Genomic DNA, 12953 nt, shown 5'->3' with positions numbered 1-12953 from the left:
ACTCCGCCCACCGCCAACACTTCCGGATAGCGCTCTCTGCTGGTTAAAAAAAGTACTGCGATTCAATTCCCAGAAAATCAATATCAACCGTGATACCTATGAATCGATTTTTAACTGCCTTACGATTAATCGTTACATCCTAATATATATATATATATAGAAAGGTTGCACATTTTTACAAACCTTTTATTTTAGATGCCTTTGTGGAAGAATAAACTAAGTTCCAATTGTGCAAGATTTCTCCTCTTCCTTTGTAAGTTTATACACGAGATGTTTACTGTACGCAAGGGAACCGTGGCAAGAACTATTACCAAAAATAAACTAGTAACTTTTACTTTGAGTAATATTTCTTTGAGCTACTTGTTACTTGTACTTGAGTATTTTATGTACGACTTACTTGCACAAGTAACAGCACTTACTGTACTTGAGTAGGATATATCAGTACTCTTTACATCTCTGCTAATCAGCACAACAATAAATCCAATAGTCCAGTTGATATAATGTTACTAATATAATATGATGAAATATAATGTAAATATAATTTTTAAAAAATCATAAATAAAAAATTGCATAAATCATAATATGATATGATCATGATCATATTGAAAAATATTTTTTAAAAAATAGATTTTCTTTTTGTGATTTAAAACATTGGTAAACTCTGGGAACACTACATACTAACTAGGGATGTAACGATTAATCGTAAGGCAGTTAAAAATCAATTCATAGGTATCACGGTTGATATCGATTTTCTGAAAATTGAATCGCAGTACTTTTTTTAACCACAAGTGTAGGCGGCGGGCGGAGTCTGCTAATACTTTCTTTCTGGCCGCCTTCTACTCTTAAATATGTTAATAAATGATTCCTTACCCCTTTAGCACCGAAAGAATACCTGTAATATTACTTGAATATCTGTAAAAGTCACGTTTTTCTATTAGCTCTGTCTGCTAGCATAGCTTCTCTTCTTCACTGCTAGATATCTGCATGCCAACCGACCACTGTGTTACCAGCGCCCTCTGCTGGTCCAAACAAATATGACGTAATTTTTTTTTTTTTTTTTAAAGTCCAATTGTTAAGGCACAAAATACATTTTCAGTTGCACTTTTAAAAAGAAAAATAACTATTATGCAGTTTTGCATTGTTTATTATAGAACCAGAATTTAAATTAATAGGCTTCATTTTCATTTGTATTATCCCTTTATTTATTTCATTCAAGATTTATTTTTAGTTAAATTGCATTGTTTTGAAAATTTGTCTACAGTCCCATTTTGTAAAATAAATCGTGAGAGAATCGTATCGTGAACCCAGTATCGTGAATCGAATCGTATCGGGAGCTGAGTGAATCGTTAAATCCCTAATACTAACAGTATTTAATACACAGAGCCACACACACATAGGGAACTACTGAAGAGAAATTATGCATGGCCTCATACTAGACACTTTCTCTGCCATTTTTGCACCACAGATCAAGTCAAATGTGACGAGCGCGCTCTGCACTGATGACGTCACAACTGATGCATCATTTTGTACGAGTGTGTGAGAACCCACGTGTACAACACAGGAATGAATTCCTCACCTGGACGCAGCTACGTACCAGAAATAGCAGTCTAAACCTGAAAGACTGGAGGATGCACATGCACACGCGCACACACGCACACTTTACAAGGTTGTTTACATACGCTTCGTAGAAATACGTTTGTAAGAATGATAAGAGGAATAAAATATTGCATATGAGACAAAAAATAAAATAAACAAACAACAGCTGTTAAATGTAGACTAAAAATCACAGTTGGTCACAAAGACAAATGTTTAATTTCTGCACAAATAAATCCAGTTAAAAGTGAAGTAAATATTGTATTGAAAGGCATCCAGAAAAGTCAGTCCCATAAGGTAATGTTATGTACAATGATGTATGTGTGTGTGTATGTGAGTGTGTGTTTCATTAGGAAGCTCAGTCTTGTGCACGAGAACAAAGCAAGTCATTCTTGCTCCAGGCATCAAGGAGGACGAAGGGGTAATATGAGAACTGTGACCAGGCATGAGAGAGGGTCTGAGGATAAAGGTGGCATGCACTGCTATTCTGAACAAGCCTTTGTTGGAGGCTGCTCCTTTTCCAATTTGTTCTCCCCTCGTCTTTTTGCTTGGCTATAGGCAGGTAAGTTGATAGGGTTATTGGACTTAGCCCACGTTCTGCGCAATGAACAGCTTATTGATTCATGACAAGCAGTCGAGACAAAGATGAAGACAGACTCGTGGAAAAGCATCAATGATAAGGAGAAGCTCAGACCAGATGTCCAAAACTAGTTATTACAGTATTATTTAGATAAATAAAAACATATTCTAGCTATTGTGATGAAGTCAGAGGTGACGACATTAAAAGCTGTTTTCTTGCAATTTCTCTAAAATCCAGTCAGTTCTCTGGACACGTACCCGTATAAACCAGTCATACTGTGATGATCAGGCAATAAATCATGCATTGATCACACAGGGCACAGCCAGGGTGTGGTGATGAATTAACCTTCATTTCAGTTTTTTTTCTCCACCACGTTTACTAGGGTTGTGTATTGCCCTGCATCTGGCGATACAATTCATATCCGATACATAGGTCATGATACAATACAATATCCCGCTATTAAAGTATAAGTCGATTATTGCAATTTCTTTTAAATATTTGACTTGAGAAACAACTAATCTATAAATTTGTACACCTTCGTGGGAACATTATGTATGAAATATATTTTATTGGCATATTTTACACTCAAAACATAGGCTTTAACATGCCATGTGCCAACAACTTAAAATAAAAAAATAACATACAATCTGCCTGTGGCTTTTAAACCAACTTTGACTTTAGTGCAACATGACTTTAGTGCAACTTAACTGAGGTATATGCCTAGAACAACAAATAAATGCAGAAAGATAGTACTTTCTTTAGAGATTTTATTGAAAAAACACAAGCTGGTCAACATGCCCAGGTTTTAGCGCAGTTCTTTGTGCAGTTACAATGTCATCTTATTTTATTAATGTTAGAAATGTTGAATCTCTCGGCCACCTTTCGTTTTGCCTGTTTCCTCCTGCACCCATCTGTGGGCGTTAACACTTGCCTGGAAAATGTGCAAAACTATTACACAAGAACAGCCACCGCAATCAGTTCCAGCATTCAACAACCCTAAGTAGATGTCATACATTTCTGAACATCAGCGATTCCTGTAGCTTTGAACAAACCTCAGAATACACTCCAGGGTGAAACGTACCAAAGAAATACTACAAACCCAACAAATCATCTGATAAGTGTGTGTACATCCTCTGCCACGAGTGCAAAGAGTTCCATGGGCTCACAAACACACAAAGCTGTAAGCTGAGGGCCTCAATAGGTAATGAGTCATTCCTCCGTTAATATCCTCCGCCACAAATGTGGAAGGGGGATATAGGTTTAAGTCCGTCCAAGTTAAAGGGGACAGCTTTTCTCAAAAACTGTTTATGATAGGATAACCAAATTTGGTGTATGGCTTCAGGGTATCAATACCTTGATGGAGCTCGAAAATGAGAAGCGTGCAAGTATTTTTTACTTGCCCTTTTTCTGTTTTTTGTCTTTGTTCGAGGTATCTTCAAAAGGGGACAGCTTTTCTTAGAAACCGTTTAAGATAAGATAACCAAATTTGGTGTGTGACTTCAGGGTATCAATACCTTGATGGAGTTCGAAAATGAGAAGTGTGCAATTGTTTCTTCCGGAATTATTGCCCTTGTTCCGTTTTTTTTTTACTCTGTTTGAGGTATCGTCAAAAGGATGTGATAATATATTCTTATGTATATCTAAGTTAGATTTAGGACATTTAGGAAAAGGTTGTGAATTATAATGAGAACCAATCTGACGGGGGATGTTGATGACTATGTCTTGTTATATTCGTTTGTCTGTGAACAGCCTAACTCCAAAACTAATAGATAGGTTTTGATGATATTTTCAGAAAATATCTGAAATGCGATAAGGAACACGTGAATAGATTTTGGGAATGATCCGGATCAATGTCCCGAATTTTGGATCAGTTAAAAAAAAAAAAAAAAAACTCAGTTGAAAAATCCTTTACACATTACAGTAGAAAGCAGCTTTAAGACCGAAGACACTGGAGGCTGCACACAAACCATCAATTTGTAGATTATATTTGCAAAGATGTATAAATGAATTTAAGGAGATTTAGTTAACAAAATTATACATAACATAATTGTGTTTATTAGATAAGCACCCTTATAGTAAATATTGTTTTATGTAGACACACAGACCTGTTAGAAAATAACATATATAAGGTAACTATGTCTAACTTCTACACTGAAATCAAGTTGAACAATGCCATCACAAAGCTTCACTCGTTTTCTGAGTATTAAACTATTTGGGTATGCACAGACATGAGCCTTTTTCCTTGAATAAACTCTGCTCCTCTTGTCATAAAACGTGCAGTTTCTCACACACAAGAAGTGTGGCCTAATAGAACTGGATGCTATGAACATTTCGCATGGTGAACTGACAACAACAGCAGCTCAACTCCACAGCCACCAATTGGATTATGGTACAAAACCGATTTCCACTGGATTAGAATCATAAGGTCTCCTTTGCTCACAACAGGAGAAGGAATGCAGGGATCTTGAAAGTGAACGAGCGCTGAGACACAGGAAGTATATTACAAGTACACCCTAAAGGAAAATAAAAAAGTTTAGGTTTTTTTTCCCCACCTTATTTTACATCCATACTAGATGACATCAGAAAGACTGCATCTTAATGTGGACAATATATTTAGTTTAGGTGGTGTATCTAATCTTAATGTAAGAATCCCCTTCACATTCCATCATTAAACTCCCCTCTGGGCTGCTGTGTCTTTGGAAATAATCAAATGAACCTGCATGGAATGATCTATTCAGCCCACATCACCAGCCAGGAGACACCAGGCAGACTCACTCATGCAAAGCTGTTCCGCTACGATGCAAATAAAGAGGGAGAGCAGGGCAAACACGGTGACAGAAACATAACTGATACATGCTGCTGTATGTACAAACATTTGAAAATTAGCCCCAAGCATCAATGATAACCAGGTTTACATAAATATGAGTCAGTCAAAGTTTTTTTAATATAACAATTTCTTAGTTTTGCTATTACAACGCAACACATCTAACATTTCCTGCTGTTTTTGGTCATCAGCTTTGTTATTGTTAGATTGTATCTTAATTCATTCCTACAGCTTGATAAAGTTAAAGTATTTTCACAATGTTAACCGACTATAAGAAAATGGCTGATGGAGTGCATCTCTGTTCACAATGTACAGTGAGCTCTATCTACAGATGTGGCACATTCAGAACACAGCCCAGAAATAACACTAAGAATGAGCTCATTCATATTAGTAGCCAGGTTTAATAAGAGAAAGATCCTACAAAGAGTGCTCTTATAATCAACACCTACTTCATCTAGTAGCATGTTGTTAACAGAACTATCAACGCCTCAGATTGGACAAAAGGACCAAAGTGGATACACAATAACTCAAAGTTTTCTCTCAAAGTCCTGCCAGAATGAGACTTGGTGTTATGAAGTTAGAGCTGAAAGCCCTTTGCTTCTAACTAGTCAGCCGGACACGCAAAGTAAATAAACAAAATTTTGCAGCTTGTGTCCTTCATCTTGTTGACTTTTATGAAAGTGAGTGAGTAGGAGAGGAGAGTGGGAGATATAGAAAGGGGAGAGTTAGCCAAAGCAAAAGAACCTTTGAAATAAAATAATATTATTTTACATAATATTGCAGAAATTTGTAGAAAAGCACAACAAAAACGTGATTATGGTGAAAATCAAAGAGAAAAAGTTGAAGCTAATTCAAAACACTGCCCAACATTTAGCACCTTTACGTCACCTACGTCCTAAATAGGCTGCTCCACATTAGTTCTATTTCGAGGAATAAAACAGCTTGGAAAAGCACTGTTAATGTTATTTTTTTTAATACGCACCTCTTTTGTTCCATGGAATTATTTAAACCATGCCTGTGCTTATAAATACAGAGGAACTTATCATGAAGAAAGGGCGACACATTCCTTTCACTTTCAGTTGTCTAGCACTTAAACCTATAATGTTTTTCCTAAGCAGGCTCTCCTTTACAATCATTTCCACATTGCAATCAGGATTGTTGGAACAGAGAGACTCATTTAAACATGAAGGGCTGCAAAACCAAGGTTGAAAAGCCTCTTGGTATCGTCTTATTCTATGATTCTTACACACATGTTGAGCCCAAATCAGAATTCACCATGAAAGTCATTGTAAATCCTCCTGTATGGATGTTAAGAACAACCAGTTTCAGTGATGGTTTGCTCAAATGTGATGATACAGGAAAGATGGCGCCACTTACCAGAATTTATATTCAGACATAAAAAGAACCATTACAACCTGTATCATCACTGGCCAAAATGTGACAACATTCTATTGACATTGCTCAATAAGAGAGCTAATCACTTATTGAGCAATGTCAATAAAACTGTCGTCTTTCCTGCAAAAATTTGTCACACTTTTTTGTCACACTAGGCAACTTTTTGTTCAGTTGGTCTTAAAGGGTATAGATTACATTTCAGTGTGGTATTGGCATTCATGTACGACAAACTGAAGTAAACAGGAGGTAGAGAAAGTATATGATCCCATTCCCAGGGCCAAACTGAGTCTCGAGGGAAAGCGATAAAGAAACAGCCCCTTCCCAAACAAAGGTAAAAAAAAACAATGTGCAAGGGTCAGGGCTCAGATGTGTGTCTGTGTTTTCGTGTGCATTTGTGTGTTTGTTTTTGTTCTTGGCAACCATTTTTATTAAAATGCTTTGGTACATACACTTCTTTCAGGTTACATCTCATCACACACCCAGTGACGTCAACTAAAAACTGCACAGATATCCCTAATGACGAAATACAATCAAGTGGTTGGTGTTGAAAGGACAGACTGGGTCGACACTCCTATGAAAAAAAATAGGTTATGGAATTGAATACAAGCCAGAGCTTGCCCTACAACATGTTTGCAGCACTGTTTATGAGTTACTTGCTGTTTTGAAGCTATAAATCTGTTACTTCAAAAAAAAAAACAATAGAGCATAATGATGGAATAAATGACTGATAACATACATTTTAAATAATCTAATTTTGTGTGGGACCAAGACTAACCCTTCTATTATCAGCTCATTTCCAACATCTTTATTATGTTAATAATTTTTAACTAAAAATAAACATTATACAACACCAGCTTTCATTTGTTAAAGGTGCAGTCCGCAACTCTCAGATCCATCTCTCCCCCTCCCTCCCCGCTGCTCTCTTGCCCTGCCTCCAAACTTTCCAAAGCCCCTCCCTCAGAGGCGAAAACAAGCTAACGCTAGCCCGACAGCAACATCACGGCAATATAACATGCTCTGTTAAAAGCATGTTACTGCAGTGCTTCTCTCTCTCAATGTGCACACACCTCAGCAGCAGCTGTAACAACACAGTGTCACTTACAGCAGCTCACACGGAGGCTGCTGCGCGCAAAACATGCGCTACAGAGTTCTAGTGTAACAATTACAAATCAAACATAATGTAAATCAACCAGCAGTAATTACCTTTCAAGTAGAAAAGTCACCAATTCCATCTTCTACTCCTCCACACCATACACTGTAAAAAAAGACGGTGCGCCACACCCGGGAAAGGGGCGGGGACTGTGAGCAACAGCTGTCAAGGCCATCTATCAAACACAAACCTGACTCTGATTGGTTCTTTTTGCTCGGTCATGGTGCATTCTGGCAATCTGCCAAAGGCTGCAGGAGCAGCAGAGGGGACTCAATGAGCCCGTTTTTTTTCACACAAACTACTAGTTTCATGTAAAGCTGTCCTTACATAGTGACAGCTTTAGCAAATATGACAAAAAGTCACTTTTATAAGAGTTGCAGACTGCACCTTTAATTTTCCAATTTCTCTCTGTCAAGTACCCACTGCAGTGTCATTGCGTACCCCTAGGGATACACATATCCTCATTTGAGAAACACTGGTTTATAGGAAAAGCATTTACCTTGCAATCCTAAAGTCATGGCGAAATGTGACACTGTCACGAAAAGTCATGTTGCGTAGCACAAAAAAAATGTGAAAGTTTGCGGTGGCACGCATTCGTATGGTATTATCATTCTGCCTCTTTCAGTCATGCTATGTCATTTCATTCTGTTTCTTTCCATGTATATTTCTAAGGTTGTGATATCGGATAAAGCCTCTAAGAAGGACATACAAGGACTGTAAATGGAACATAAATGAAAAATAAATAAAAGGTCTGAACAAAAGACCAGATGCCAGTATAACAGAGAAAAAAAAGGGGAAGCTGATGTAAAAACCTACAGAGATCGTCAAACATGGGGCCATAAATTAGTAGTAAGTAATAGAATGATGAACAAGCACAAATTCAACAAGAAGGAGAGGTTGTTTTCCAGAAGACAGTCAGAGGAAACTGACTTCATCAGGAAAGGAAAGGAAATGAACAAAAAGGAAAGGACAGCCTTTTACTCAATTGGATAAAATGAAGGTAAAATAAATCTTCACCCAGACAACTGAAAACTTGTTTTAAAAAAAAAAAAAACCTGGAAAACATGTATCATGAATGAATGGGAGCAGACTTCTGTCTTCGGGCGTTATTATTATTTCCGGTTACATCATTAGTGAGAGGAACTTTGAAGAAACAGTTGGGCTGGATTCATTGGAGAAAGAGGCTTAAATACAAGACTTGCTTTGTGATCGAATTGAAATATTCAAACCAGACATCGCTGGGGAAAAAGTTGTGGAATAGCTATTAAGTCGAACGGGGGTTGGTGTTGGAAGCGACGAAACAAGAATGGTTTGCTACACCACTGCGAAATGGGTAGGGAAAACATGTCAATGGAACACAAAGAGGAGGGATCCCGTGAATAAACACAGCCGATGACTCACCCTTTCTGGGATGGGAAAGATGATGGTGGGTGGGGGTGTGGGCATAGCACTCTTACTATCCTACATTAATGTAGGTATTCATGCATGCAAAGACGGTCTAAACTAATGTGTGGCACAATTTTTGGGCCAAGCCAAGACAAGCTGCCTATTGTTTAACTCTCCTACTTAAAACTACAGCTCCAGGCAGCCACAGCAGGAGTGTTGCATTTAGGGGATTTTTAGGGATTGCAGAATGGGTTTGTGTGCGTGCGTGTGTGTGTGTGTGTGTGTGAGAGGGTGAGAGTGAGAAAGAGACAAGCCTGACAATCTTAATAAAAATCAGACTTAGTGTCATTTTACTTGGGGAAATGCAGCTATACTTCCAATTGTATTTCATAAAAAACAGAAAGAAAAAAAGTAAAAGATGAGTATGCAGTTTGTCAGAACCACCTTCAACTATAAACTAAAAACTTTTTTCCCAAAAATACAAACAGAATTTGGTTTTACAGTCAACTTGTGCACACCATCAGCATTGCAATTATGTAACCTACGGCATGTCAAGACCTTGAAAGTCTGCAAAAAGCAACCGAAAAGAAATCTGTGGGTTTACTTGTTCTTATTTGTTTAACTTTGCTTAGCAAAAATATTGTTGGTTTATGGACAGTCACAAAAAGAGGAAGAGCTGCATGCACAGTAAGATGTGACGCTCTTAGCTCATCTGTGCACAGCTGGGATGACCACGGAGCAGACGGCAATCCTACATCATTATTGTGTCAACCGTCTGTGAACTTCTCCATTATTTAAACAAGTGTGATGAGAAATAACAAAGATACGATTGCTCATAAAAACATGAATGGAGTGGATAAACTGGTTATGAATAGCTACTGCTATTCTCCGGGAAAATATGCCCCATTGTGAGGGCTGGTGACTGGGCATTAATGCTGCAATAATGTTATCTCATGCATGTATGACATATGCATGTACATATACAGTTTAAAGGTCAGTGTATAACATGGCTGGGTCTACATGGCTAAGTGAGCTATTACTGGGAGTTGTCAAATAAAGACCATATTTCCCATAATCCAATGGGAATCCTGTTGAAGAGGAGGTTGCTATAACAACCCCCTCTTTAACAGAATCTGCAGAAAACACTGCACTGTGTAAACTTTACAAACTAGCACATTTACTTTCTAAATACAATTTATTTTACAGTGAAAAACACAATTACTTGCAGCAGTACAGAAGAAAAAAAAAAAAAAAGAAGATATTTAAGCCTAATATATGGTTCCCTGTCAAACCGACACCGTAGCCGCACGTAGCGCTCTACGTAAACATTGACCCCCACGCCGTAACCTGACGTGGGGCTCCCAAAAATCCTGACTAGGCGTCAAGGCCACGCAGAACATACGCGCTGTGATTGGTCCGCTCCAAACCTCAGCCTGTCACTACCTTTTCCAGGCAACACCACCATGTTTCAATTTTTGCGGAGCGATACGAGAGTTGTTTCTACAGTGGATTGAGTCAAAGCGAAAACCGAGACGGACAGAAAGTGCCAGAGTTTTATTATTTCCTTTTATGGCTGCTGCACGTGAAGCACTACCAAACGGAGTCAATCACAGACAAAAGGCATGTGTTTACTGTTATTATCTCTACTCTGTACCTACAGTGTGTGTGTGTGTGTGTGTGTGTGTTTCATTAACAGTAAACAATGAAGTTTTAAAGCGTCGCCCTGCTCCCAACTCTCCGCTCTACGGTGGGGCCCCCTTGCCCCCGACGTGACTGGAGAGGTCGACAGTGCGCTCGACACACTTTTATACTTTGTTTATGTGTTGCATCGATTTATATTGAAAAATAAAGCGCACCGTTGTTCTCACGTTTGCGCCCAACAACACGCACATAGTTAGGTCGGTAACTAATAATCCAGAAACGAATTAAATTTTAAGATGCTTAAACCACACACACACAAACAACCCCCTAATGGCATGGCGGCTAATTGCATAGCTATGCGTTCCCTCCACGCTGAAGTACAGTTGGCCAACCTCTGCGTCATGTTGACAGCATAGGTCCTCACGCAGAAGCATATACCAGGCTTAATACGTCACTCTTATTGTCATGTTTCAACAATAATTGATCTTATGTTGTCTGGTTTCATACTTGCACACTGTTTAACTAATGGAAATTAAACTCTATACTTTGTATAAATATACACATCTGCTCCCCTTGTCAGACCATGTGAGGAGCTGCAGGTACCATATAGCCAGTTTCAGAGCTTTCAATAAACACATGTACGACACATTTGTACTGTCAGATAACACTGCCCAACCTTGACTTAACGCTAAATCTGTTACGCCACTAATGCATTCGGCTGTGAGACATGCCCTAACTTGTAAATTCACCTAACACAGGCCGACTGAGCGACACGAGTGGAAAAATGCTAATTGCTGTAGTAAAGTTTAGGAAAACGAACTTTTCATCTCCTCGGCTGCTTGTTTAAAACTCTGTATCTGCTTCATGGAGAAAGTCTGTGTCAACCTTTAGGGATATTGAAGCACAACTGATTTAGTCAGAGAGGAGTGGGACATACAAAAAGAAAGATAACCGAAAAGGCACACTTTGTTGATGTAAGTCACAAATAGAAGGTTTGGACTCTTGAGTTTCTTTTGAACTAGGAAACCTATTGCCACTTGCATACCAGGTGTACAAACACCAAGTGCTCCACACAAAGCTACAGACTTCTTACCTTGGTGTCTACAATTGAGCAGGCAATTTGTTTTACGTAAGCCAGGTCAGCGGTCTGCGGCAAGAGGACAGATTCCCTGGTCAGACCGATCTGGATGGTGAAGGACACTCCTGCCTGGGTGGGGGGCAGTGAGGATACTCCAATAGATCCCTGCGCTGGAGTCAGATCCATTGGTGGGAAGCCACCCTGAGCAGGCACTGAAGACATGGGTATGTAGGTCCCCTGTTGCATCACAGTCGACCTCGGTGGCAAGGAGCCCCCGGGGGGAAAGAACACTTGGGCCAAGGCCCCTGAAGACATGCAAGGGCTCACATTAGCCATTTCACCATAGAAAACAAACAAACCCTGGTGCAATGTAATGTCCTCTTTAAAAAAGTCACACTCATCTAAAGACTCTCAGATGATGAGTGAGATGTGGCCCCTTCTCAGACCTTCTGGGTCAGTCCACCCCCTTCCAGTGAATTAAGGAAGAAACACTAACACAGGAAGCTGTGTTTTCCTGCTCTCTCACGCTTGATTCCTCCACAAAGGTCCTGGCATGACAAGCATGAACAATGTGTTGGAAACACTCACTCACTGAGGGAGAAACCAACCCTCATACAGCAGCTCTTCCCCCTTCTTTGCCACTTCGGTCCAAAGCCACGAAGCACTGAAGAGGAGAAAGTCCAAACTTAGTTGTTGAGCCAAGCTGAAAGTGGAGAAAACAACAAAAACAATGCCAAACTTTGCTTCTTTCTGGGCTTTGTAACAAAATGGCTTCCTTAAACAGGAAACTGTAAGAATGAAGGCGAGCTAGAGAGACTGCACTCCCTTTTTTTGTTTTTTTTTTGGTGTTGCCTTGTTTCAGTTTCAACACTAGTTCAGTCTCTTTGCTGAAAAAGTAAAGAGAGAGAGAGAGAGAGAGAGAGACACACAAAGTTGTGTGAGGGTACCTCCCTCCTGTTTTCTCATCTGTGAGGAAGTTAAATGATTGACACATCCAGAAGCCAATAGATTCTAAGAAAGTCCCACCCACTGAGTCAATGGGTAACACCTACTTCCTCTAACTTCCCTCCTTTTCTATCTCTCTATCTCTGCCTACATCCAGAGGAGACAGGTCGATGCCCCTCAGAGTTTCCATCATGCCTAATGGACAGCAGTTTTCAATAAAAGGTTGAATTTTAAAAATAATGGAAAGTTAATAGGAGTTTATTAAGTGGGGGGTTACAACCCTGACCCACACAAGCCTTAGTGCGCCATCTACTGGTGTGGTTGAGTAAATTCACGCTATACTCAGTCAGATTAGTTAGTT

The 12953-nt window shown here is 39.2% G+C and overlaps 1 protein-coding gene across 1 annotated transcript in view; it reads right to left on the bottom strand.

Annotated features, from left to right (window-relative positions):
- prkd2 (protein kinase D2) overlaps positions 1-12583 on the bottom strand; it is a 34164-nt gene extending 21581 nt beyond the window's left edge. Inside the window, exon 1 of the mRNA XM_028464383.1 lies at positions 11663-12583. Coding sequence (XP_028320184.1) covers positions 11663-11983 — 321 coding nt within the window. The 5' untranslated portion in view covers positions 11984-12583. The remainder of the gene's footprint in view (positions 1-11662) is intronic.
- Positions 12584-12953: the final 370 nt, after the last annotated feature.

The sequence above is a fragment of the Gouania willdenowi genome, chromosome 13, assembly GCF_900634775.1.
Source record: "Gouania willdenowi chromosome 13, fGouWil2.1, whole genome shotgun sequence".
Lineage (NCBI taxonomy): Eukaryota > Metazoa > Chordata > Actinopteri > Blenniiformes > Gobiesocidae > Gouania > Gouania willdenowi.
The sequence above is the reverse complement of the archived record's forward strand: the minus strand, read 5'-3'. Positions and strand labels throughout refer to the sequence as shown.